A 27950-nucleotide genomic window follows, 5' to 3' on the forward strand; every position below is an offset into this window, starting at 1 on the left:
TAAAAAAAAACACATTCATGTTTTATTGATTACTTTGTTTCAAAACAGAAATTGAAAGCTTGATGTAGGTATTTAATCAATATCAATTGTTGGAATGATGCATGTCTTACAGTGACAACCTTGGGTTTTCCAGGTCATCCTTTTTTCGCAGTCAAACGCCAAAGTATCTCTTGGTTTTCCAGGCAAGAGAAGTTTTACAGTTGCTCGTCAAACTACAAATCCAGTCTTAAACAAGTGTTAATTTGGGACCATCAAGCCCAGCTAATGGTAGATCAAGGCTGCCTGAGCGTGGATGGGAGCAGAAGAAGCCACAATCCAAAAATGACTACCAGTCTGTCCAGAAAGCCTCTTGGCATTTTTTATCTAAAGTAAACAAATTTGTTACTCTTTAGCAATCGCGAAGGGCTTCTCCACCACAATCACACCAGAGTCTTCGACAATAACGTCTTTCAATGGCTTGTCTCGTCCATCTGTCTTGGTGGTCTCGATCTTCTTCACAATGTCCTGCAAGAGATGAATAGAGTAAACACTTAAGATTTTTCTGTATTTCTCAGGCTATAGTTTCACTCTTTTACACTTCTTCAAATGGCATCAGTTCAATTTGGAAAGGCAGGCGATTTTCCACGCTTATGTTGCAATTATTCCACTTCAGCCAGGCAAGAATCCGGTATTTAAACGAGTTCCACTTTACAAAAGTGGAAACAGACAAAGCCAATGGGGAAAAAAAGCAGATCACTCCACCACCACAGTGGTGGTTTAGGTTTTCGTTTTGACATCACCTCATGAAACTGTATATAAACACACGTTCATAACCATTTATGGCAAAGTAAAGAATTCTACTAAAAGGTCAGAAAGTTAGATCAACACAAGTAGTCTGAAAGTGGGTCGAAAGTAGCATCACAAATCATACCAATAATACCCAGCAGCAAATGAAAAAACTGTACAATGACTGACGTTAAAATACTGTCAAAATATCAGTGTCATTACCATTCCCTCTATGATTTTTCCAAAGACGACGTGTTTCCCATCCAACCAGGACGTCTTCACAGTGGTTATGAAGAACTGTGAGCCATTTGTATCCTTGCCAGCATTGGCCATGCTGACCCATCCAGGTCCATAGTGCTTCAGCTTGAAGTTCTCATCAGGGAATCGGTCACCATAGATACTTTTTCCTGGCAAGAGTAAAGGCAAGAGATGTAATGTGCAATTTGCTATTATACCAGATCACAAAAGCAGCAAACAGCACAACAGGGCCATTAATAAGTTAGACAGCAACTGTGTTGTGGTTCTGAAATTCTGGACCCTACTGTTATCCCGGTATCGAGGTCCGATACCCGTGTCCCGAAACATCAACGTACCATGACTAATTTGGTGTCGACGAACCGATAATGATTAGGACATCATTCCTATGCATTTGCGTCCTGATCGAGGTATGCTAACACCCCTGAATCGCAGTTTCCGTCCCGACCCCTCAGACTCCATTTTGTAAACAGTATCCATCTTGTGTCTTGCCCTCATGATAAGTCAATTAAAGGTCGAGCTTGATCTAAAAGGACACGTCCACCTTCCCTGACTTCCCCCTGACCTGTCCCAACTGACTCCCTTGCCTCCAGCCAAACCTGTTTGGGCAGCTCCTCGCCCAGTGGCCAAACACGATAGCATCAATGCACAACATACCACAAACCATTCACCGCATACAGATCATGTCTTCTACACACACACCTGTCCACGTTCCCCGTTTATGGCCAGTTTTATGACTAGGAGGTGCCTTCTTTTATTGGGGCTTCACCGATATCTGATGGGAGTTCCGGGCCTGGCTAGGTAATCTATCACGAATTGGACATCTAAAATACGGGCTTGCCTACATGACTTTGCTCTTTTGTATTATTGTAGAAATATGTATATAGCCATATCATAAACTCAAGAATTCTTGCTTGCAGCTATTATTTTTGTATATAAGGAGAAGGCTGGTTCTGTAAAAACGAACAGTCTCCTGAGAACACATGACCCGTGTTTGTCATGCTTCTAGCGAATAGAGGGGGCAACATTGCCCCACCGGCCGCACAGTTGCTTATTGCCATCTGGCAAATAACTTCATTGTTTAACCAATATTTTTCACCGTCATCCATAGTTAATCCATTTAACCAAAAGTTTTCTCATCTTTAACTTCAGTCCACACACGGGATCTTTATGCCTTTTTCAATTTTCTAGTGAGAATGCTGTGCCCATCCAGACCTCTTGCACAAACACGACAGATGCAGGGGTTCTTCAAAAACAGCGTTTATTAAGAAAACCAATGCATTTCGAGCATCAAGTGCTCTTCGTCAGGGTACGCTGGAATCAATACAGAAACACATTCATTAACATCCTTGCAATACTCAGTTAACATCATCATGCGTTAATGACACTTGGTGCTTAATAACTCCTTTGTGGCTTGACTTTATTTTCTTTACATTAAAACATCCTGCTTACAAAACAGTCTATGAAACTAGTCCCAACTAATTGTCAAAAATGTGTAGACACCGACTTAAAGACCGTAACATATCATATCCCCCTAGGTCTGTATTACTACTGTCCTGCTGCTCTCGTGGTTACTGCCCAACAGTTTCTACTTTCCGACTCCTTATTAACACCTCTTTTTGCATATTTGATTCGCTCTTCACTCCCCGTGTTTGCTAAGTGACTTGATGCTCGAAATGCATTGGTTTTCTTAATAAACGCTGTTTTTGAAGAACCCCTGCATCTGTCGTGTTTGTGCAAGAGGTCTGGATGGGCACAGCATTCTCACTAGAAAATTGAAAAAGGCATAAAGATCCCGTGTGTGGACTGAAGTTAAAGATGAAAAAACTTTTGGTTAAATGGATTAACTATGGATGACGGTGAAAAATATTGGTTAAACAATGAAGTTATTTGCCAGATGGCAATAAGCAACTGTGCGGCCGGTGGGGCAATGTTGCCCCCTCTATTCGCTTTATAACAGGTGCCGCAGGGTTTTGGCACCAATCCGACCAGCACGCTAAGGAGGAACATGTAAATATCGGACGTATTACTTGGAGAAAGCAGGAGTGCTCCCCACACCCTCTAATCTTGTCATGCTTCTAGGACACCTGTTACTTGGTAGCTGCCAATAAAACTTGATATCTGACTGCGAGTAGAAGACTCCGTGTTTGTGGTCAGAAACAAGGGGGAACTCAGAGGTCTTCGGGTGTTATCCCCTGACACCACCGGGCTCTTAAAACCCGGTACCTCAGTTGGCGCCCAACTCGGGGCGGTATCAAGCGGCGATGGTCCAAGCCAGATGTTCGTGAGGAGCTTCGTGTGAAAATTCCAGACGACGGCCAGCCACTTCAGCGACCCCTGTATGTCGACGTGGTTCCGAAGGTCTTTGCTGCGAGGTTCCCCGCGTCCCGACGGCTACGAAGGACTGCTGCCCTGACTATCTCCTTGTTTTGGACCCAGTGATCCTTGGTAGAGCGAAACGATAGACGAGTCTTCTAGCGACGTCACCCATCTTCAAATACTTCAGTTAAGTATAAGTGGAGCGTCTCCCAGTCCTTAGTTTTTGGTATCCTTGAGATACGCTTTGATTTGGTACTAGCAAGCCCCAAAGCCGAAGGACTTGTGTTTTCACGAGAAATATCGTAATAGATAATCCTTTGAAGTTTGAAGCTAGACTAGTGAGCGAAGATGCCTGGTTTTAGCAGACTTGGAAACTTGTTTTGTCTTGGTTATAGTAAGGACTCCCGATTAGAGGATTCCTGTCCGGTTCCTCCGATTGGAACTCCAACATACGAGCTCTATGTAAAGCACGGCATAGGTCCTATCACATATAATGAAGTGTGGATAAAATACACCCGCAAGGATGGTGTTTTAAAATGGCCCCAATATGGTAGTTTCGACTCAGAAATATTGGATAACTTAGAGGTCAAATTATTCAAGAGAAAAGCCCGGCCGGCGATGTTTGACTCTTTCCGCTTATGGCGCAAAGAAGCCAAACAGAAAGAAATAAAATTAGCAAAAAAGAATAAAAGAGGTATGTCAATGGTGCAAGCTGCCGTTGCATACAGGGATAACGAGGAAGAGCAAGAAAGCGAACAAATACTTAGGAGCAAGAAACTAGCAGTAGATAAATGCTACCCGATGTTACCAAATAAGGGACAAGGTCAAGAGGAGAGATCTGAGAAAGATCCATTAATGTCCCACTTATTAAGTTCACCTCCACCGTATGCGTTAGACGATACTACAACGCCAAAGCATTTTACTATACCGCGCCCCGGCGCACGAAACACAGCTCTTGCACACACGCCAGCTACTCTACAGCTGGTTCCTACTTCTCCGGTGCAGCCTTCTCAAAGGCCGCCATCTTTGCTACCTACTCCATCTACTTCTACGACTTTGCCTACAGCTCCAGCTATTGTCTATGATACTACGTCTGCTACTACTTCAACTTCCTCTGCTATTGCCTCAGCCTGGTTTTTCTGATGCACTTGCCCCGCCGCAAGGTTCTCCTTCTATTAGACAAAGAGTGACAGGTACAGTCACTGGTCTGCTTTCACCTTTCTTCGGGTCGCCTAAAACGACCCCTAAAACAGAACATAGACAGTTACGTAGTCAACTGCCTGATTACGAGGAAAGAAAAGTGCTGAATGAACTAGCCCGTAAATGGATTACGGATACTGTTAGATATGATGTTCAGTCTGTTATGGAAGTTTTCCGTCAATGGAATGCACCCACTCAGATACGTATTCGAAGAAATGTGTGTATATCTGGGCGAAGATGTGAAGACAAATGATCCCAAATACACAATGAACGAACTATGGCGTACACGCTTTAAGTTCTATGAAGGTATGATTATAGGTGCAGATGATGAGAAAGCGATAGAGTTATTGCTCTCTTATAGGAGTAAGGGAAATGTCTCTAGATCATGTCACGAAGACGATGCACCAGGCGGGAAAAGAGCGAGACAGTACCCCATGAGAGAGGTTCCTCCGGTTTGGAGGGAAGGTGATGCGAATGCGAATCCACCGATTCTGCCTCATTTCCAGCGTGTATGGGTACATGTCCCCTGGAAAAGATCCGATGTCTTAGCACTCAAACAGACACTGCCTGATCCTCGTAAAAACCCGACTGGGTATAATAAGGAGTTATCGCAAACTGCAAGCTCATGTATAATGAATTTAGCGGATATAGACATGTTGTTTGGGAACGTTGTTCCACATCCTCTATGGAGCAAAATACGTCATACGAACCATGACCAAGAACTAGGTGACTCATGGGCGAACATTACAGCTATAGATGCTAGACAAATTGGTGGTTCTAAATCTGAGCCGTTAATAGCTGAACTTCCCGGTAGAATTATCGCGTACATGAAAACGATAATGCCTGAAGTACGCGTAAACTGGGACAAGCTATCTGCGTGCAAGCAGAAGAAAGATGAGAATGTGCCTGACTTTTTCAAAAGATTTGAGGAGACTTTCACCGATCATAGTGGTCAGGATATGGCTACCGAGGGTGGCCAAAGATGGTTTGTAGACAAATTCGTACATAATTTAATCCCTGAACTGTGTAATAAACTGAAAGATTCAGAGAGTGCTTGGGCTGTCTCTACGTCAGCTCAAATTTTAGCTACAGCCCAGTACTATGAAAATAGGCGCAAAGACGAGCTAGATAAAGTCAACAAAAAGACGAAAGATTTAAAAACTAAAGTTCTTCTCCAGCAAGCCTATCCGCCTCGCACGGCTAGTCAGCCCAATTATCAACCACAACAGCAGTATTCGAGAAACGCGCAAGGAAACGAGTTTTCCCATCAGCGTATTGCTTATGGCCCGAATCAATGTGCGTATTGCAAGGAAGAGGGTCACTTTAAAGGTAATTGTCCGGCTCTTGCGCAACGTTTGAGCGGTGCTTCAGGTGTAAGGGGAAGAGGTGCTCAACATGCCCCTAGAGGTAGGGGCCGTGGAAATTTCACGCAAAATACAACTTCTTTTCCGCCTCAGAATTCGATGAACAGTTTTGACCAACAGAATAATGCGTCGTCCAGGTCAGCTCAGTACTATGCTGACGACTATTACACCGAACACGAAAATGAGGGTAACGATTGCTAGGACAGCCATCGACAAAGAGAGGGAGTTGTTTCAGTAGATCAGAATGGACCTTATGTCAAGGTAATTACCTCAGAAGTGTCAGAGCCATTTCTGCTGGATACTGGTGCTACAAAAAGTTCTATCATGCACTCGAAACTTCCTGGCGCACCTTTGTCTGGCGAAATGAATGTTTCAGTAGGTTTCTCTGGCGCCCCTGTTAGAAACCCGATCTCTAGTCCCATATCTCTTTCTATTGGCCCATGCGAATTAGAAGCACCCCTCATTTTGACAACAGGTTGCGGTGAAAATTTGTTAGGTTTGGATTTGCTACAAAGGTTGTATGCGACTCTGTACTGTTCACCGTTGGGAGTACAACTTACTTTAGGTAAGAAAGTCGTTTCTCCAATGTATGTGTCAAAAGAAAATATTGCAACTGAATTGTCGTGTCTTCCTGATGTACTCTGGGCAAACGGTTCTAATGATGTAGGTCGTTTGGAGATAGCACCGTATGTCATAACATTGAAAGCCAACGTTAGGTTGCCACGTATTCCCCAATACAAAATATCTAGCGAATGTGAAAAGGTGTTATTGACGATTGTTTATGACCTGATTGATAAGGACGTCATCGAAGAAACGACAGGAAATGTTTGTAACAGTCCAGTTCTGCCCGTCTTAAAGTGTACTGATCCTTTACAACCGCCTGTGTATAGGTTCGTCATCGACCTCAGAGAAGTGAACAAGATAGTTATCCAACAGTTTCCAGTTGTCCCTGACATTACTGCTTTATTGACGATGGTTCCAGCTTCAGCAAATTGGTTCTCGGTGATTGACCTGAAGAACGCCTTCTTCAGCATCCCGATTGCTGAGGAGAGTAGAGATATTTTCGGATTCCATTTAGGAGGACGAAGTTTCTGCTTCAAGTGCGCTCCTCAAGGCTACTGCGAAAGCCCATCAATATTCAGTCAGGCCCTGAAAACACAACTAGACACGATTGTTCTACCGAATGGTTCAACTCTGATTCAGTACGTAGACGATCTGCTGATCGCTGCAGACACTGAAGAGATTTGCAAGAAAGCTACGTTATTATTACGTAACCTATGTGACATGAAGCACAAAGTCTCTCTCCAAACTACAATTTTGCCGACAAGAAGTAACCTACTTAGGTCACATCTTGTCGAAGGAGGGAAGGAGACTGACACCAGAAAGAATACAGGCAATTGCAGAACTGAGTGCCCCAAGGACACAGAGAGGTTCGAGCCTTCTTGGGCATTACATCGTACTGTAGACAATGGATACCGAATTTCTCACTACTAGCTAAACCCTTGCTGGCACTACTCTGCAAAGACACGCCAAATCCTATGCCTTGGTCTGAAGATTGCCAGACGAGTTTCCACGAGTTGCGTGATGCATTATGTTCGGCTCCTGTGTTGGGAAACCCCAACTACAGTAAGCCTTTTACATTATATGTCCATGAGAAGGAAGGTTGTGCATGATCAGTTTTAACACAACATTTCGGGGACAGACAGCGCCCATGCGCGTATTTTTCGGCAACTCTAGACCCTGTGGCTAAAGCCCTACCAAGTTGTCTGAGGGCTACCGCCGCAGCAGCTGTCTGCATCCGACAATCCGCTGGATTAGTCATGAATAATACTCTGATCGTTATGGTTCCGCATGCAGTAGACATTTTACTAAACAGGACGAAGACACAACATCTTACTAGCGCTCGACTATCCAGTTACGAACTTACACTGCTAGCAAGTCACATCCACATAAAAAGGTGCGATACACTGAATCCCGCAACGTTATTACCCATTCCGACAGAAACAGACGAGATTGATAACCATGACTGCTGTTTTAGGACAGAAGAAGAGACTAAAAGGGAGAGTAGACTTACAGGACACTCCCCTTCCTGAATGCAACGATACTTTATGGGTTGATGGTTCATGTTTCAAGCTGCCGAATGGTGATACGACTGCAGCATATGCCGCAACGACATTACACACCATTATAGAGACCGCGCGCATTTCCCATAATTCTGCACAAGCTGCAGAGCTAATTGCGCTTACCAGAGCATGTGTGTTAGCGAAAGGAAAGCGAGTGAATGTGTACACTGACAGCCAATACGCCTTTGGTGTGGCTCACAGTTTTGGGAGATTGTGGCGTGAACGTGGGTTTCTTACGTCACATGGTGCAAAGATACAACATGGTCAGTTAGTTAATAAACTCCTCGAGTCACTGACCTTGCCACTACAAGTTGCCATTGTAAAATGCAGTGCACACAAAAAGATTCAGGATGATGTTGGCCGCGGGAATGCATTTGCAGACGAGGTTGCGAAAGAGACTGCAAGGAACACAATGAGTCGGATGTATGTTGTAGGTCCCGCTAGATGGATTACTGATGTGAGAATGTGTGAGGACACCATTGAAAGCGTAAAATCTATACAAGCCGAGGCAACTGAGAAAGAGGTGAATGAATGGAGAGAAAGTAAGGGTAGGTTAGATGCGAATGGTTGTTGGGTCGAATTGTCAGAACACCAGCGATGGCTATTACCCAACGCATATGTACTTGCAGTAGTAACAATGGCTCATGGATTTGCGCACATCAGTTCGAAAGGAATCTGTAAAGTATTGGCCCCAGTATGGCAAAACAGCAATATCCCGAAATATGCAGAGAATGTGGTCAGAAACTGTATGGTGTGTTTGAAGTACAATCCCGGTAGGGGAACCACAACTCCAGCTGGTCATTTTGCGCCTCCAACGTATCCATTCGAGGTTTTGCAGCTCGATTTCATTCACATGGAGAGATGCAACAATCTGAAGTATGTGCTCGTTGTTGTTTGCGCTTTCTCCAGGTGGGTGGAAGCGTACCCCCTCAAGGACAATACTGCCTTGTCAACTGCCAAAGTCCTTGCCAAAGAGTTCTTCCCGAGATTTGGCATGCCTAGAATCGTCTGGAGTGATAATGGAAGTGAATTCGTAGGACGCGTGATGGAGAGTGTGAGTGTTTAGGCATACAACAAAAGTTTCACTCTGCGAATCACCCCCAATCAGCTGGGTTAGTAGAGTGCTACAATGGCACTTTAAAGCTCAAATTAGCCAAGATCCAAGCCTGTACAGGTCTTAAGTGGCCTGACGCCTTGCCCCTAGCACTCTTGTCAACCAGAATGACAGTCCATTCCAGGTTAGGACTTAGCCCCCATGAGATAGTGTTTGGCCGCCCAGCCAACGTCTGGGGCATGCCACGGCCAAATAAACTCAGCGAAATAGAACACCCCGTACTGCTTGACTATTTGTGCGAATTGACAACTAAATTGTGTGTTTTACACCAACAGGTTCACAGTTCCTCTCCGCCAGCCTCTGACGATCCAGGTCACTCCATCGCACCCGGCACATGGGTCTTGGTGCAGAATTTCCAGCGCACAAACAACGGACAGCCGAGGTGGACCGGACCTTACCTGGTACTTTCCACGAGATCAGCGGTTCGGGTGGAAGGCAAAAAGAACTGGGTGCACGGGACCCATTGTAAACGGGTCCCTCTGCCCCTTCCATACGACCGGTGGGTCAACGAAGGAATTGCCGACTCAGACAGAATCCATACCTCGCTTCATCCCTTTCAGCGATGCACGTTTAAAATAAACTGGTACCGAAAAGGAGAGTGATCATATTTTACAAGGATTTGTTCCACCGTCAATGCAGTTGGACACTTCAGAACCTAAGACATTGTTTGAAGACCACACCGTACATTGGAAACAACAATATAATCTAAGGTCGAGACAAAGACTAATAAAAAAAACAAAAAAAACTAATGTGATTTCCCTTCCCCCAAGAACTATTTTTGATTTTTCACCTCTCTCACTCTCAGGAAACTTGCTCATTTTTGATTTTCGAACCGCCATCCGGTTCTGCTGCTAGGGTCGCGGTTGAAGTCTGGGGAATGCAGCTGGGGACGTTTAGGTCAACGGTTCTGGTTGGTCCAAGGGAGTTACCCCGGACTGAACAGAGCGCACTCCCTGGCAGAACCAACCTACCACCGCGGGCAGCAACTAGAGGATGGAGTTTCCTAGGGTAAAGAGACCTGCCAGACTCACGAACATTGAAAGACAACTATGCACTGTACTGGCCAAAAGAAGGTTTTTGATAACATGTATTTTAATGTTGTGTAGCATAACGATGTTTTTGACTGGTTATACTCTATTCGTATTCCAAGTTACTTTTTCAAATGACACCCGGCCACAGCCTCCTCCTACTATCTCTCCACACTACTTTCACCCTCTACCTGAACACGAGTCTGCCAGAAGACTCGAATTTGTAAATAACTCATTCATTCAACTTCTACACCAACACCAGTCCATAATGAACACATCGAACTGTTGGATATGTGGACTCATGCCACACACAACGGATAAGGGTATCCCATACTTCATCCTGCCTTTCAGTTATTATGGTTCTCTGTGGGCTTTCCAGACCATGTTCCTATTCGCCCTAGAACCATACCCGACCCGTTCTACTGAGAGTGATTCCAGTAACAAGGCACTAGTAGCAGGGATAAGAAATATGAGTAGAGAGTTCGACACATATCTAACGATTACCAAAGATGAACTCACTCCGTACACTCGTTGGAACGTACATATGGGGTTGACCTGAGTAAGAGCCAGAGAGCAAAGAAATCCCGCCCAGTTTGGATAGTACCCAACCGAGGTCACTTATGTTTACAAGGTATCGGTAGGGATCCCAAAGCACAATTAGGAAAGAGTATATGCGCGGAAACATATGTGTTCGCTTCCCGAACTTCCCCTATATTCTTAGCAGCCAAAAGGCACGTATTTCGTCTGCCATGACCAAGCCTACACCTGGTTACCCCCTGACTTCTCAGGTACATGCTTTATCGCATTTCTGCTGCCTCCCACCTACACGGCCAGAGCAGATTACCATCGGACAAGGACAGCTAGAGGTGTCGTGAGTAAAGACGACACCGCGGGTCAGGAATTCGCTGACTTCGCAAAGGGTTTTCTGCCATTTTGGGGGCCTATGGTGAACAGCAGGAATATTCGCCAGTTATCAAGGATAGTTGAATCCGCCGTGATTACAACGGCCGGAGCCCTTGGCAATTTGACGACCGAACTTCAGTCGGATCGACTTAGGACTCTTCAGAACCGAGTTGCCCTAGATATCATACTCGCCGATCGTGGAGGTGTGTGTAGAGTGATCCAATCCAGTTGTTGCATTTTCATCCCTGATAACGCACCGACAGTGTACCAGGCCATCTCTAAGCTACACGAGATATCTGGTTCCCTTCACGTAGAAAAAGGGGACTGGTCCTTACTAGGGTGGTTCTGGGAACTGATCGCTACCTGGGGATGGAAAACACTGATCTTCATTGGGATGATCTTAGCACTTCTGTTTATGTTCTGCCTGTGTGTACAGTGCGCTCCTGCACTATGTGGCCTCTGTGCTACCTCATGTGTACAGAAGCCTGTGTCAAGGGACGAACTGAGCAACAGAATGATGCTACAACAGCATCTCCACGAATTCCTTCATACAGATTTAGACTCGGATTAACATGAATTATTGACTTATATGAAGGCAAAAGGAGGGTCTGTGGTTCTGAAATTCTGGACCCTACTGTTATCCTGGTATCGAGGTCCGATACCCGTGTCCCGAAACATCAACGTACCATGACGAATTTGTGTCGACGAACCGATAATGATTAGGACATCATTCCTATGCATTTGTGTCCTGATCGAGGTATGCTAACACCCCTGAATCGCAGTTTCCGTCCCGACCCCTCAGACTGCATTTTGTAAACAGTATCCATCTTGTGTCTTGCCCTCATGATAAGTCAATTAAAGGTCGAGCTTGATCTAAAAGGACACGTCCACCTTCCCTGACTTCCCCCTGACCTGTCCCAACTGACTCCCTTGCCTCCAGCCAAACCTGTTTGGGCAGCTCCTCGCCCAGTGGCCAAACACGATCGCATCAATGCACAACATACCACAAACCATTCACTGCATACAGATCATGTCTTCTACACACATACACACCTGTCCACGTTCCCTGTTTATGGCCAGTTTTATGACTAGGAGGTGCCTTCTTTTATTGGGGCTTCACCGATATCCGATGGGAGTTCCGGGCCTGGCTAGGTAATCTATCACGAATTGGACATCTAAAATACGGGCTTGCCTACATGACTTCGCTCTTTTGTATTATTGTAGAAATATGTATATAGCCATATCATAAACTCAAGAATTCTTGCTTGCAGCTATTATTTTTGTATATAAGGAGAAGGCTGGTTCTGTAAAAACGAACAGTCTCCTGAGAACACATGACCCGTGTTTGTCGTGCTTCTAGGACACCTGTTACTTGGTAGCTGCCAATAAAACTTGATCTCTGACTGCGACTAGAAGACTCCGTGTTTCTGTGGTCCGAAACAAGGGGGAACTCAGAGGTCTTCGGGTGTTATCCCCTGACACCACTGGGCTCTTAAAACCCGGTACCTCAGTGTGCCCTCCAAAAGGAATCAAAGGTAAAGATCGTATCAGACACAGGTGATCCTTGAGGGGATTATTTTATTGATCCCCTTAACTCTATGTAGTTAGTCCAAGTCAAGATCGTTAAACAAAGCAAATAAATTCGTTATTTTGAGTGCTTATTACCTTTGAGGAATAAGTATGATTGGATGCAATATATATTCACACACAGAGATGGCATCAATACAAAGACAGTTTTAGAACTAAAGCCATGCACATCTTAATTAGTAAAAGCAGAGAGTAGGAAGCTTGTAGTAGGTGTACAACATTGCAATAGTTAGAGAACAAACTCGACTGGTTATCAGGTTATCGAAATCATTTCATATTAGCTAGCTCACACATGTATACACTCAAAGCAAAAAAGTATGCATGCGTTTTAAAAAACTTATTCTAATCCGAACGTGTCAACACTTGATTTGACCTTGAGAAAGATTCCTGCCAAATAGTACTGTACACTATATATGTATGTGATTTTTCACAGTTTGTGGCACCCTAACATTCGAGGCATAGACCTACAAGTAAAAATCGTTGGGGGTTGTTCAGTACTCTGTCCTCTTGACAACTGCTGTTACGATAAAAGACGTTGGTGTAACATGAATTTACACGACTAATTAAAGGAAATAACCAACAGGAAAGAGCAATCAATTGCACTGTGCTAATTACAGATAACTATGAAATGACTTTCCATTACTTCGTCAAAAGCCCCTTTTCCAGTCCGTCAACTGTGAAAATACATACAACTACGCACTACTCATTGGAATAAGTTTGACACCCAAATACACGAGCCAGTAACTGGAACATGGACGGATAGCATGTGCGAAGTGTCCGCCTTGATCCACAAGAGTTGTGTTTTTGGTAGCTTTAAGTTAATTTCAGCTAGAAACAGCTCACGTCTCCTCGCTGGTTCACCCGGCATTGTCTGGGCCATTATTTGGCATAGAGAGCAGCAACATTTGGCTATCATTTTGGATCAAATGTCTTTTGCTACAGGTGAGAGACAGACCGAGTAGTACGGGGATGAGAATAGAAAGGGAGAATGTAAGCACATATTTAGTAGCTACTGGACACTACCTGCTGTTAGTACGCCCTTTTCTTTAGAAGATCACGTGGCTGCGCCTTGGGGTAGGTTTGTAGTAAATGGATATGTAGAAGAATGTGAAAAAAAAAAGTCTACCACCAAGCATTTATGAATGCTAGGATACAGGGGCAAGAAATACCAACGTCCACTGAAATGCAAGTGGCAGCCCACTCTGAAAGCCACCAATATAGAACAGACGCCAAATAGCTGTCAGCAGCATGCTCACAACTGTATTCCACCAAAATACTCCACACACTAACCACCAACATTTTGGATACAACATTCATACAACAAAGTTCAGATACCAGTTTCCGTCAATTTGGAAACAAATTCATATCTACTGAAGAAATCTAATTTAAACTTGCCTTAGACTCAAAATTAAAAGCGGTCCATTGTTAGTCCCTGCTCTTTATTGATCAACCATGTAACCAATTATAGTGGCTATTCTGTGGTCTGCTCATTCTCAGTTTTCCATCTTTCTTCTTAACCAAGCTTGTTTTCCCTTTCCTACTTTCTTCTTCATTAATCCTGAGCGTCAGTTTTTTTATTTTAGGTAATGGACCCTCGTTGTACTATGAAGTAGTCTTCTAATTACAGTTACAGGCTATTAGATAAACATGTACATGTCACTTAACATGTAAAGCGCTTTCTATAATGCGATCAGATCTGTATCTATTTCCTATCCATCGTAGGATTTTCCTTGAATAGAGAAATGTCTATTGTACATGTTTTGCCTGTTCTCAATAACCGATTATCACATTTTAAAACTGCCAAAATCATAAACACAGGTCAATGATGAATGCATAAAAAAGCCCCCTAACTAAGAATATGATGAGAACACAATGCATCAAAGCTTGAGGCGCAGGTCTGCTATGGAGATACATACGCTCACTCCGCCTCCCTCCCCCAATCCCACCTTTGGTGTAGGCCAGCAAATTACATGCAATAGAGGTCCCAGAACTACAAGCATACTTCGTAGGAATGAAATCGCTGAGGCCCCAATAATAAAGGGCAGCTGGGCGTTGTTCGGAACCTCCCAAGCTAGGCACGGTAGCCTTTGTTTCCAATCTGCTAAATCATATAGCATCCTTCAACCAGGACCACATAGATGTAGGACGTTATCCGCTTCTCAACTCCAACATTTCTCCCCTTTTCCTTGGGGGGTCTAATGGGACATCCTTCCCTAAACTCGAGCATTAGCAATAGGGGTGCGACCTTGTTAAAGCACATAAGTAGGTCAGCTGATGTCAAATTAGAAAGAGCCAAATGTTCGGTTTCGCAGTGGAGCTGATATTTCAGATATGAGATAAAGTATTAGTCTGTAGAGTTTTGGTGCATTAGCTGTACAGGGAGATTGTGGCATTGCATTCATGGTAGAGATGGGCATTAAAAAAAAAAAGAATCTCTACTGCTCATCTGCAATGGGATGTAAAAATGCTCCTCAAGTTACACAGGAACCCCTGCATGCACTACTGTTTCAAGAGGTCACACTTGCCGACAAAGGCTGCCCTAGTCTCACCTCCTGTCCCATCTCCTCGGGTAAAGTCTCCTCCCTGAATCATGAAGTCCTTTATCACACGATGGAACTTGCTGCCCTTGTACCCGAAACCTTTCTGGAAGAGAAAAAATATATATATATGCCAAGGAATTTAAGATGTATGTGTTTATGGGGGAAGGAAGCATCGACAGCCAGCAACTCATGCAAATTAAAATTGCCATTTTATATTTAAAACAACACCACAGCTTGACGGCGAAAGAACAGAATCTATAGTTGCAAGTATTAAACAATAATAATAAATTCCTTTATTCGGTTTATAACAATGCAAAACCATAAAAGTAATCACAAAATAAAATCATGCATAATCATATGTGGTATAAAAACAAATCATCAATTATAGGTCATAAATATAGCCACGGTCCTATATTTTCTTAAAAAAGGAATAAATCGATACATTTCAATCAGGTTTTTTAAAGATTGTTCCTATGCCTCATAATACACTTTAAAAAATTAAGTACATGATAACAAGTGCGTTCAGAATCTAACATCTGCAAGGCTAACATGGCAGGCCGACACTGTCTAAAACCCCAGCGTTTTAGTTGCGGAAATAGCCAGATCTTTCTGTGAGTGTGGAAATATTTGCAGAACAGTATTGTATGAATGCATGACTGGGGGGACATATCGTCACATGGGCAGAGGGCCAAGTTTGCGTCCCAAGTGTTCTTTTCTGGAAAGGCCACAAGTCTGTGAAAAAGACTCAATCTGAACCTTGTCAGGAGCATTTTGTCGTATGTGGTGAATTCTAATGTGAGGTAGAGCTGGATTTGCGGGGTATGCTGTATCATGTTTGCATGGAGCACAGATTGTTTGGTCGATAGCAGGGTCAGCCTAAGAGACTCTAAATGGCTCAGCGCGATTTGTTTTTAGGTCTTTCTTTGTTATTTCAGTTAGTTTTTCTGGAGAGGTATAGTACTTTTCTAGACCAAAGTCGGAGAAAAAATGTCTGACATAGGTGAGCCATGCTATTTTGTGTGCACGATCCAGTGTCATGGTATCCTGTAAAATGTCTTTGGTCAGTGAATTTTTGTCCGACAGCCAGATACGTCTCCAGAGTAGCAGTGGCTGAACCTTTATCAAGTCTTCTATATATGGGATTCCCAGTTCCACATGACAAGCGTAGATGGAAGAGGATTTTGGGGTGGATAAAAGGAATCTCATGAATGAGTTCTCTGCTATTTGGAGTGGACCAGTGTCTGTATGTCCCCATACCCCAGCCCCATAAAGAGCGATAGCTTAGCATTTTGCTGTATACATTTTTAGAAGTTCAGCTGGTGGTCTCTTTCCGAGTCGCTGTGAAAAGTTCATCAACGCTACAATTGCTCTTTTGAACAGATGTCTCCTGGCCTCGACGGCGGCCCTCCAGTTTAGTCTTTCATCGATCAGAATGCCCAGATAGGGGTACTGGGGGGTCCTCTCAAGTTTTTGGTCATTTAGATAGATATTCTTTATGGCTTTTCGGCCTCCGCCCGCTACCATGACGAATGTTTTTTTTACATTTATATGTAAATCTAAGGCACTCATGAAGTCAGCGTACTTGGATAGGGATTTCTGGAGCTCAATTGGGGTGCGTGCTAAATAACTGCGTCATCCGCATAGAGCAGTGCGGGGATCAGGCGATGTTTCAGTCTAGGGAGGTCCTGCCCCCCCCCCCCCCCCCTCAGCATCCTCTCCTCCAATCCATTGGTATACAGGGAGAAGAGGAAGGGGGCTAGGACGCATCCCTGCCTTACTCCTCGTTCTACTCTGAATGGCGCAGTGAGCTCTCCTTTTGTTCCATAACGCACTCTTGCAGAGGCTTCAGCGTATAGTTCCCTTAGGAAATCCAAAAGGGGGGGATTCACCCCTACGGTTCCTAGAAGGGTCCAAAGCTTCGCGTGAGATACGCAGTCAAACGCGGAGGACAAATCCACGTATACCATATACATTTTCCCTGGCTTTGCGTGGATATATTTGGAGACAATCATGCTTAGGTTGAGGGCCTGTTCAACAGTTCCAAAGCCTTCTCTGAATCCAAATTGCAGGTCCGATAAAAACATTCTATCGTCTGCCCATTGCTGAAGTTGTTCTAAGACTACTCTGCCGACTACTTTGCCCAGAGAGTCTAAAAGTGAAATGGGACGATAACATTTTACATCCTGGCGATCCCCTTTTTTGAAGATTGGTACCATGATGGAATTTGACCATGACTCAATCAGTCCCAGTTTTGCAGCTGCAGTACATACTCGTGTGAGTATGGGGGCCCAAAGATCCGGGAGATGTTTAAACAGATCTACTGGGACCCCATCGGGTCGGGTGCTTTACCACCCTTACTCATTTGCAGTGCATGTTCGATGTCTTGTAGGTCGAATTCTATTGTTATTGGAAACACTACAGGGGGAAGAAGATGCTGGGATTCTTCTATTGAAGATGTTAGTTTGAAGATTTTGGAGAAATGATTTACCCAGGTTTCCTCGTCAATAGCGACATCGATCTGGGGTGTATTGGAATCAGATAATAGGGGGGGACTTCACTATTCGCCAAAAAGACTGACTATTTTTCATGAGTGCACTTATGAAGATCGCTCCATAGAGCTAATTTCAACTCTTTTTTCCTCATCTTTCTGGCCTTATTGTACTCTAGCCTAAGGTGTTGTATCAGTTGCTGATCTCTAGTTGGTTGCCCAAGCGCCTTTCTTACGTTGGTTTGCGCCTTGGTACAATCGTGATTGAACCACCCTGTTGAACTTAAATTATTTTGTTTAGGGGTTCTGGTCAGCAGTACTTTTACTTGGTCTAGTATTAGCTTAAAATTTTCCAGGACTGTACCATCGTCTACCGATGGATCTAAACATTTTGTTATATTAATGTATACAGTCTTTACTAGTGTACTAGTCAATTTGTTAGGGTCCACTTTTTCCCATTTTATAGTGTATCCATTTCTTTTGCCCAATTCAAGCCTATTTTGAGATAAAGTATTTGCTATTGTTGTTATGTGGGATACTGAGTGATTCAGCTGAAAGTCCAGTCTGAGAGCGGAATGATCGCTTAAGGTGTTTTCCATGAGTTTGAAATCCCTACTTAAGTGTCTCAGTCCGTCTGTCAGGACGATATAGTCAACAGTGGTTTCATGCCCCCTCCCTCGATATGTTGGTTCTAGTGAATTCTTAGCTGGATCTATTGGATTTACTATTATTAGTTCCAAGTCTGAAAGGAGGTTATTCATGGCTAACCCCGTTCGTAGATGGAGGAAATGTATGAGAGGATTCTCATCTTCATCCACTATTCCACAGCTCCGATTGCCCGATGACGGGCAGGGGTGTAAATTAAAATCCCCTCCCCATAATATGTGGGCATTACCCTTTTTTTCATATAGTTGTCTAAAATGAACAATTTTTTCTTGAATTGTTAAAAGAGTATTGATAAAATGATCATCCTCTAAATTGTTATAAAAATTTATTAAGATGATGGTATCTTTTTTCCCTACCATAAAACAAAGCAGTTGAAAATTTGTGAGAGATTCTACATCTAGTACTTTTAGATCTGTTATTGTATTAGCTATATAAGTTAGTTGCAAGTAAGACCTAGACATGACAAAAGTTATGCAACACAAGCTCAGTATGAGTGGGTGGTTTTAAGCAATTCTTTTTTTGCTACTTCACCAGCACTGGTATAAACCAACAGCGCAGGCTTTAATGTGATACAAAGAATGTGTGCATGCTATGCATAACAAGCATTTGCAATGCAATAGGTCTTGCATTACGAAAGTTTGAGCTATTGGTATTGTATATGACATTTTTTATTTATGTGTTGGTTTTGAAAATAGTGAAAATAGCTTTGTCATTTACAATGCCAATAGTTTTAACTTTCGCAAATGTGACACCTATAGCATTTGTAATGCAATGTGTTGTATTTACGTGACTTAGATGTATTGATATTACAAATAATGGCTTTTATTATGTTCAGTATTTTGTGACGAAAATCCAAGAACATAAGTGAAATATTAACATCTGTTTGTGACATTTGCAATAATGCTTGAAACATTTAGAGAACATATTTGAGCCAGTTGTTGAATGGTTGCAAATTAATGCTGTGGTAGCGCATAGTGATTTTGTGGTGCCCCCGAGTGATTCTGTAGTGATGCGACAGACAAAACTAGGGCGACAGACAAAACTAGGGCGACAGACAAAACTAGGGCGACAGACAAAACTAGGGCGACAGACAAAACTAGGGCGACAGACAAAACTAGGGCGACAGACAAAACTAGGGCGACAGACAAAACTAGGGCGACGGGGGTTGTGCGTGCAGGGGGGGTTGTGCGTGTGGCAGGGTTAATTACTCACGCTCAAATTCCTCAATTGATAGTTCTGTAGAAGGATGAAAGTACATTCTTACAAAAACCCACATTATCTGGAGGAACCTACGAGCAAATCTCGTTACCAAATACACATATAAAAAGCAAATCGAGAGTGAAACTATTTAGAGTCGTACAGACAGTTCTGTGACAATTAAGGGAACAAGGGGCGAGGATGTGAGCGTTGGTTAAAGGCGAGATCTACCGAATTCGGAACTGGGAGACCCCGTTCGAGTCTCGGCGTCGGCTCATCACCTGATTGTGGGCAACTCACTTAAACTGCCCGAGTCTCAAACAAAAGGATGACTCCTTGTGTCATGTAACTGGTGCTTGTGTGAAGCGCTCCAATACCATCGGGCCAAATTTGCTTTACATAAAACTGCAAAAAAGCAGGCCAAACTTTTTTTGTTTAAATCCCAAAATGCTTTTAGCAGAAAGAGAGAGAATGTATTTGCGTGTGTGTGAGATTAGTCGGTTGAAAAATACACTAAGCCAGAATGTTCTCTATGTTACATGGAGCAATGCCAAAAGATGTCACTTCTTGGAAAGTTACAGCAGTTTCATTGCTATCATTCTATTTGTCCTGCCTCATACATTTCCAGGCCCGCTTCTGAGATTGCCCATTAAGGGCTGTGGCATGGGTGACCAGCCTGCCGTTTCTGATGCGTGCCATAGCTTCCATTCCACACTATAGTGTATTTCCTGTAATCTAACATTTAGCAGTAGAATGTAAACTACACTTTCTGGGAGCGAAGTATGTCTTCTCGTAATTCAAAGCAATGAGTTTCACAATTCACTGTAAACACATTTTAACGAAATGTGAGCATACCTCGCAATGGGGGGGGCACTATACTTCGTCTCTGGTGTACCTTTGCAGAGACGAAGGCCACATGTGATCTGCACTACGCTGTGGCCATAACTCAAAATAAAGGATGCTCACATTTCCAGACTTGGAGCCTGATGTACCAAACATGTTTCCCCAAAATATAGGCTTTGCGGGAGCTGCGCATCTAGAATAGGCCTGCGTGGCTGCAGGCAGAATACTATTAGCCGTGCACTGTGCAGGTGAATTCACGGGGGCGCTATAATTACCGGACCCGTGTGCACGGGCACCAGAGCTGCTAACAAGCCCTACGAGGGGCTCCAGTTCCGAGGCACTAATGAGGCTGTAGAGGACAGGGCCACTGTGCAGAGAGTGGCCCTCCAGGATGGCCACTGTGCAGACATCCTCGGGGGCGCACAGTGCGACACACGGCAGGAAAATGGTTTGGGGCAAGGACCAGGCGCTATAGGGCTTCAAAGGCAAACACAATATGGATAATTCAGACAAAAATAGACATAGTGCTACTTGGGTAAAAGCGTCAGGGGGTCCAAAGGGTACACGGACCAGAAGAATAAGGCACATAAGTAGAAGAAAAAAACATGAGTCAGATAGCAGAGAGGGGCAGAGAATGGCGGTCAGGGAGCATGGAGAGTAGGCGCTATAAAGACCAGGATGTAAATTGGGGTCCACAGGTGCGAAGCAGCATAGGAACAATCAGAGCAGAGGGAGGGGCAGGGGAGCCAGTCCACATAGGCAGAAGGAAACAAAAGGACAGAGGAAATGCGACCTGAGATCATGGGACCCAAGCAGCAGAGGGACGAAGGAAGGCGACCGCTTTAAGGTGTAGGGCACAATTATAAATAGGCAGATGCATCTGGAAGCATAGTGTTAATGGACACAAGCGCACAGAGGGAAAGGCATCGGGACCCGCAGGCTGGAACAACAACAACAACCAGAAAATAAAAATGATAGAAAAAAGAAAGGTTGGGGTGAGACAGAAAAGGAGGATATAATGAGTGAGAAAGGAAAAGAACGGAGACGACAGATGGTGGGAAGAATGAAAGAATATATCGCCAAAGATTTGTTTTCTTTTTTCACTGCAGCAGACTACAAGCAGTAAGTGGGATAAGGGAGGGGGTGGCAAATAGTGAGCATGTCGCGGCCACTTTGAGGTTCAGTGGCCGCTGCGGCTCACAGAGCATAAATGCGGCCGCAAAATTTCTCCCAAAGCTGCAGGCGGACAAATGGTGCGCGCGCGGCGCACATGCACTGTGCCCGATCCGCCTGCAGACTTTGGGAGCATTTTTGAAAGCCCCTTAACTATATTCCTCGCAGAACAACGCATGCGCGTTGGTTCAGCGAGACCTAAAAACAGCATTTGCCTTTTTTCTTTTAACACATTTTGGCATATGTAGGCCAAAACTATTGGATTCGAGTTTGTTTTTTTAATTAAACGGAGAGCAAGTCGTTCTAGAGGCTAAAGAGAATGTGAAAATGCATCTGGGAATAATAAAATATTCCAGCGTAGTGTAATATCTTATAAAATGGGGCACGATATTAAGATATGCCCTGTAACAACCTGTAGAACTAATCAAGTTTACAGAGTAATAATTAATTTGATGGCTTTAGCTGGGTAAAACAGGATGAATTGGTTGATCTTTCATATTAAAAAAGGCATTCTGAGCTGCAGGGGTAGTGATGAAGGAAGTCATGGAAGAAAGAAAGAAAACAAGTTAGGGTGTAAGGGAGAGGTCAGGGACCAGGATGTCAAACGAGTTTATTTCTAGAGCGCTTCTTGTCACCAGTGAGGGTATCCAGGAGCTGAATATAATTAAATAAATAAAGCCGACTGATGCCGCAGAAGAGAGGAAGAACAAAACATCAGATTTGGCAGCTATCAGCAAGAGGGCCTGTAATGCTGTACAATGACAAACAATGCGAGACAATCTGACATGTGACGGGGACACGTTGGACAAAGAGGTAATATTTCATTGTTTTTAAGGAATACCTACTATTTCTATAGTGGTCTGCATCATAGTTTAAGCCACAATAAATACGAAGCATGGGAAGAGGGCAGTTGTGAAGGGCGCTACACTAGAGGTGCAATCTTCTGTTGCCTACAGTTTAAGTTTTTTAGTCCATACAGCGGCGCCAAAGGTATAACGCATTAGTGTGGTGTTTTGCAATCAGCCAGAACTTATATATACTCTTTGGAGTCCGCTACGCAGCGGCCGGGTGCAACAGAGTGGTGTATGGACAAAGTTGTCCTCTCAACAGGAGAGGGTAAACCACATGAATGAATGCACAGAGATAGCATTTGATGTCTGGGGTAGCACAAGAACAAAGTACGGTAATTACATTATGCAATCAACCACAGTACCCGTCTGAGGAGTCTACCAGAGTTTGACTGGTACAACTTCTAGAAAAACTCAGCCTCTAAGAATGCACATTACACAGCCTGCCCATAGGAGGGGGTATTATACCCCCCCAAAAACAACTGTTGCAGAGGACGCAAATAATGGCGGCCTGAGGCTTTTGAGGAATGCAGTATTACAAAGTTCTAAGATGGCCATGCATAACAGGCAGACGTGTGACAGTCTTGCGCACTGGTATATTTGTTAGCAGTACAAATGCAAAATTAAACAAACATCTCACACGTTTAAATCAACTGCCATCAATTTTGTACTTCCCTGGTTAAATATTAATCTAATACTGGTCTAAAGGATTTTCTTTCCAAGGTAACCCAAGTACATCCGGAAATTCATTAGCTCCTCACCTCAAAGCAAACAGTCATGAGCCAACATATAAGGCGAAACAACCTCTTCTTATAGCACCACAAGACCAGTTTGGTTTGAAAATGTGTATTTGTGCTGTGCAAGGCTCTAGTCTAGGCCAGACTGATCTTGTGTTGTCACAGTTCATAAAATAATTCACTAAAGGTGTCCAAGTAGACGGGGCAGTACAAATTAAGTGCCCTAATGCAGATGTGCCAGGGAAGGGGTCTTCTGGTGGGCAAGCACTGGTGTAACTGCTTTAATAAATGATCCAATTCCTTATTAGTATCAAAGATTTACATATTTCTAAAGTAATAATTTCAATTACACCTCCCACGCTTGAACCTCTACCGTCGAAACTCCACAGAAAAAATGATGCCTCCCATGCGCACACATCTACACAGCTTATAAAGTGTTTGTACAGGATGTCGTAAGCATCATGAAAATTACACGGTCATATCTGATACTGCAGCGTGTTTAACCCATCACTTCTACACAGAAAATAAGCCACCGCAACTGTAGTCTCGACTGCTGTATCTAGCCCAGGCCTTAAAAAAACAAAAAATATATTTAAAAAAATAGAATTGACAGGAAAGGATGTTACCAAGATGGTATACATAAGAAATGGGTGGACCCAAGACATCTTTGTGGGACACCAAAACGTAGTGCAGTGGGTACAGTTAGCCTTGTGTCCCAGGCATGTGTGTCTGCCCATGCCACGCATAGCACAAGATGTCAGTGGGGAAATGCATTTTTGAGAAAAAGAAAGTCTATGGCAGAATACGAATTGTGTTGCAGGTGGAGTTACAGGGCGATCTAAAGGGGTTTTGTGAAGGAAATCCAAAAGGATCCACTACATGCCAATACCTATGGTGATCTTTACGCCAGGACCCCAAGATGAAAGTGAGGATGCACCACCGCTGGTCTAAAAGTCAGTTGTAATACTGAGGCTTACCAGTTAAGCTCTCCCCTGCGCAGTAGTTTGAATTGGTCCAGAGTTGAGGCAAACACTCAGAAGATCAAAGCCTGATCAAGGACTTGTGCAGTGCTCTGTGGTTAATCAAGCAGGCAGCTTCGGTTCTACCACCACTAGCCACCTTGGTCACCAGTAGAACTACCCATTAAGTTCTCACGTTTAACTAAGCCTACAGCCATGTTTCTCCAACCACAAGGATTAGCTTCAGTTTGTGTTAGTTTATGCGTGGTGGTGCACATGTATGAGCGAGCCAACAAGTGCGGGATATCGGTGATATGTGAAAGGGTAGCCAGGGCGATAAGAGAACCATTTGAGGGTAGAGATATTAATGCCTAGGGAGCTGAGAGAATAGCATGTGTGCGCACCTTCCGTGGCAGAGTGGAGGGCACTGGGCGCTTCCTTGGTAATAAAGGGCAGCTTTCTCAAGTACAGTTCTGGGATAACGGACTTTCCTGACCTTTTTTTTGTGTTTTTTTAAAGACGTGACCCATTCTTGCACCAGGCTCCCATCACTAACTTTATGCGAGGCAGCCTACAACTCAGCAAATCTTTGTAAATTCAATGTTTTTGCTCATGGCAGCAAGCTACATCTGTGTTGATCTGTCCCCGACTTTGGTCTGCTGCAAGGATTTGGCCAGTGCGATTTTTGTGGCCCAGTAATAACTCCAAAATCAAGGGATATGTACACATCACTTAACAAATAAAGCCTCAGTGAAGTTTGTGTCAAGCATTGCATATGATGTGGGCAGTTTCACGTCCAATGGTCCCCTGCTGCTTTCCGATCATCATGAACAAACTTATAGTGGTTTGAGTCACCTGGTTCAGTCGGAATAGGGCCCCTCTAACATGAGATGCAGCACGACAATTATGCGTAGCTTTCAGTCATCTCACGGTGCAAACCAGATGGAATGTTTAAACAAATCCTCCTGGCTTCCAGAGGGGTAGACTGAGCAATGCTATACAAAAGAGCTGCTTATCCTTCAGAATACATACCTCACTAGTTCTGAAACCAACACTGTGCATGCCTTCATACATCAGGCTATTCTACTGCCAAAAGTAATAGACGTGCATGCGCTTAGGCTACCCCATCTCCGCTCCTCACACCGTCCACTGAACAGGGCTCTACCCACCCACTTTGTATCAGCTCCACACCTAGGCTCACATAACCAATAATTCTGGTGTGTAATCTGGTCGCATAATATATTTTGAGGAGCTGCTGACCCGTTTGAGAGATGCCAACTATATTAGTTAATGTTTTTGGTTGTCTTCGACACAAGAATCAAGAGAAGGAGTGCTCAGGTAAATCAGTGTCCAGAATTGCCACTTCTCTTGCCTGAAACTAAAACAGATAGTTCCAAAACTAAATTGCGCCTTGACCCATGACATTGGTTTAGTGACCTTCTGGGAAAACATTTGAGTGGAATGTAGCTGGTGTATCTTTGTGGCAATTGTAAGCACTACATAAACGCATAGGTCAGTATCTGTTCGTCAACAGGGCAGACCTTACCTCACCAGTTGCCAAGACGACAAAGTTCTCAACTGTCTTCGGACAGGTCTTTCCAAAAAGGCCAAAGACAATTCGTCCAACTGGATCATCGCCAACCTTCATGTCAAAGTAAACCTGAAACAAAGAATTGATTACAAAATGGCTTAGCAAGAGTCTCAAAATTACCTGTCGAATGCGTCAGCCTACTCAAGCGAGGTATTTAAAAAAAATCCCTGCAAATGTATTAACTACTGTTTCACTGGCAAAGCGGTTTTATGGAGAATAGAAATAGATTAGCAGAGGAATAAATAAAACCGGATATACTCTCAAAGGCTTGCATATCAGAGGCTACAAACTGAAAGCAACCGATGGATGTGCTATTAATGGACCAGTAGCGCAGATTAAACGAAAATGTTATGTTATGTTATGTTAATTGGCTCTTCTATAGCGCAACGGCTACTCACAATGGAGTGTCCCGGCGCTTTGGCGAAGAGGACCTTTAATGGAAAGGAAACATAACTGAAAATAAAAGACAACACGATTCCTAAATAAAAAGCCATGTTTTTAATGCCTTTCTAAAAGACAACAGACTAGGGGCCTGTCTAAGAGCAATTGGAAGTTCATTCCAAGCACGTGGGGCCAGGTAATGTGTCCAATAAAGTTATTTAGATAAATAGTGCGGTGGAGCTCACATCAGCATATGGCATTACGGTAGTTTGCCACTGCTTAACTGTCCAAAATGAGAGTATGCGATTGTTAAGTAACCAATCCGCAGGATTACTTAAGTATATTTATTTAAGTATTACGATAAAGGAACAGGTAGTGCCAGGAACACAACTCAACAGGTCTTCAGCCAGTCAGTAACTGCCCGTCTTCCTAGAACACTAACACTAGTCTATTCTAGGCTCGAACTAACACGAGTCTTAAAGTAACATTACATAACAAATGTGAGCAACATAACAGCGATTCAGGGAGAGTTATTCGTTAACTAATAACAGTATGTCGGCATCTATTTTACTATCATTTTGTCGTGCCCATCGCTGTACGTAAAACGCTTTATCACTACCCAACACAAAAAGGTAGTCAGGTACCATACCGAAAACCAACAGCGTGGAGATGCACTGAGCTGCTCTGCATACAAAAATGGAGCCGTTTGGCCAAAGCAAATAGAAAGAATGAGCATTCCCTCGTGAGTAAATGTAGGTTTAGAACTGCATTAGGGCAGTTCCGTTCAAGAACTGTGGACGGTTCAGACTTCACATAAAAACATACAGGGTATAATTCCACTATTCTCTCAGAAAAGTAAGACATCAGAACAAATTAGTCATAACAGCACAAATTACAACAAGGAGGAGAACTTGCACACAGACTACCCTAGAGCCATTCCCCCATGCAGGTGAAAAAAGCATCGACTAGACGGACTTGAAACTGACACGTGTCACTATGGCCGAGCAACCCAGCGCCAAGCTCCATCTACACCAACGGTGGAAGAATCTGCCTCGCATTGTTAAGGTTTTTATGTTTTCAGCGCTCTCGAGAGAACAGACTTGGGCAGTGGCCTCGACATGACTCAATATTGTTCCGATTTAGGATTGCGAGGTCTCCAAATCTCGCCGACGTGGCGGAAGCGGTCGGCTATATGGCCCCTATTACGCGATTTGGACGATGCAGGCTATAGTGTTCACACACGCTCACTGGGATACTTTATTAAATGGCTTAGAATTAAACGAGCATGGTCAGCAAGTTAAGGCTGTGTTCAGTGGGGGTGTGCATAGCAATCGGAGTCTGCAAATATACAAAGTTGGTTATAATGTTTTACTGTAGAACCTTGCCGAGCTGAGTGCCCAGTACATTAACCAGAATGTTTGTTCCGTCAATATTCAACCACGCGCAGCAGAGTTCTCCCCCCCTCCCAAAAAAAACCCTGTAGGAACCCCGCTACCCGCCAAGAATCACCACCAGACCGTAATAATGCAATACAAGCCTAGTACCTTTCACCTCCACTTCCTCCCGTCATGAGCCGTACCCTTGTTGAATCACGCGCCCCATACTTAGCATTCCTTGCGGACTCACCTTGTGGGTAACTTTCGGTCCCTTCTTCTTCTCTTCGGCCTCGGAGAAGCCGGAGAGAAAGAAAATAATGGACCCCGCGACGAGCGCAGCAGCAACAAGCAGCTTCATGTTCTTTGCCAAGGCCGGCCGCATCAACCAGGACTCACGGGTGCTGCCGGGAATAAAAGGTACTGGAACGAGAGCCGGAAGTGACGTGACCAGAATTGGCCAGGCTGTACCATAGAGTTGGGTTCGGGGTGCATA

At 43.9% G+C, this 27950-nt stretch overlaps 1 protein-coding gene across 1 annotated transcript; it reads right to left on the reverse strand.

Moving 5' to 3' along the window:
- PPIB (peptidylprolyl isomerase B) lies at window positions 1–27897 on the reverse strand. Its single transcript, XM_078684991.1, has 5 exons — window positions 27708–27897; window positions 25656–25769; window positions 15208–15301; window positions 988–1172; window positions 1–504 (listed from the first exon to the last, which is right to left on the reverse strand). The coding sequence occupies exons 1-5, from the start codon at window positions 27837–27839 to the stop codon at window positions 382–384; spliced, it is 648 nt and encodes a 215-aa protein (XP_078541117.1). The 5' UTR covers window positions 27840–27897; the 3' UTR covers window positions 1–381.
- Between the last annotated feature and the right edge of the window lie 53 nt (window positions 27898–27950).

The sequence above is a fragment of the Lissotriton helveticus genome, chromosome 3_2, assembly GCF_964261635.1.
Source record: "Lissotriton helveticus chromosome 3_2, aLisHel1.1, whole genome shotgun sequence".
Lineage (NCBI taxonomy): Eukaryota > Metazoa > Chordata > Amphibia > Caudata > Salamandridae > Lissotriton > Lissotriton helveticus.

Bases quoted from the DNA above. Each gene is read 5' to 3' on its own strand.
- PPIB (XM_078684991.1), bottom strand. From the start codon at position 27,839: ATGCGGCCGGCCTTGGCAAAGAACATGAAGCTGCTTGTTGCTGCTGCG. The intron at 15,302-25,655 runs GTAAGGTCTGCC...TTTCTCTTCCAG, and splicing joins TCGTCTTGGCAACTGGTGAG to AAAGGTTTCGGGTACAAGGG. The intron at 505-987 runs GTAATGACACTG...CATCTCTTGCAG, and splicing joins GAAAAATCATAGAGGGAATG to GACATTGTGAAGAAGATCGA.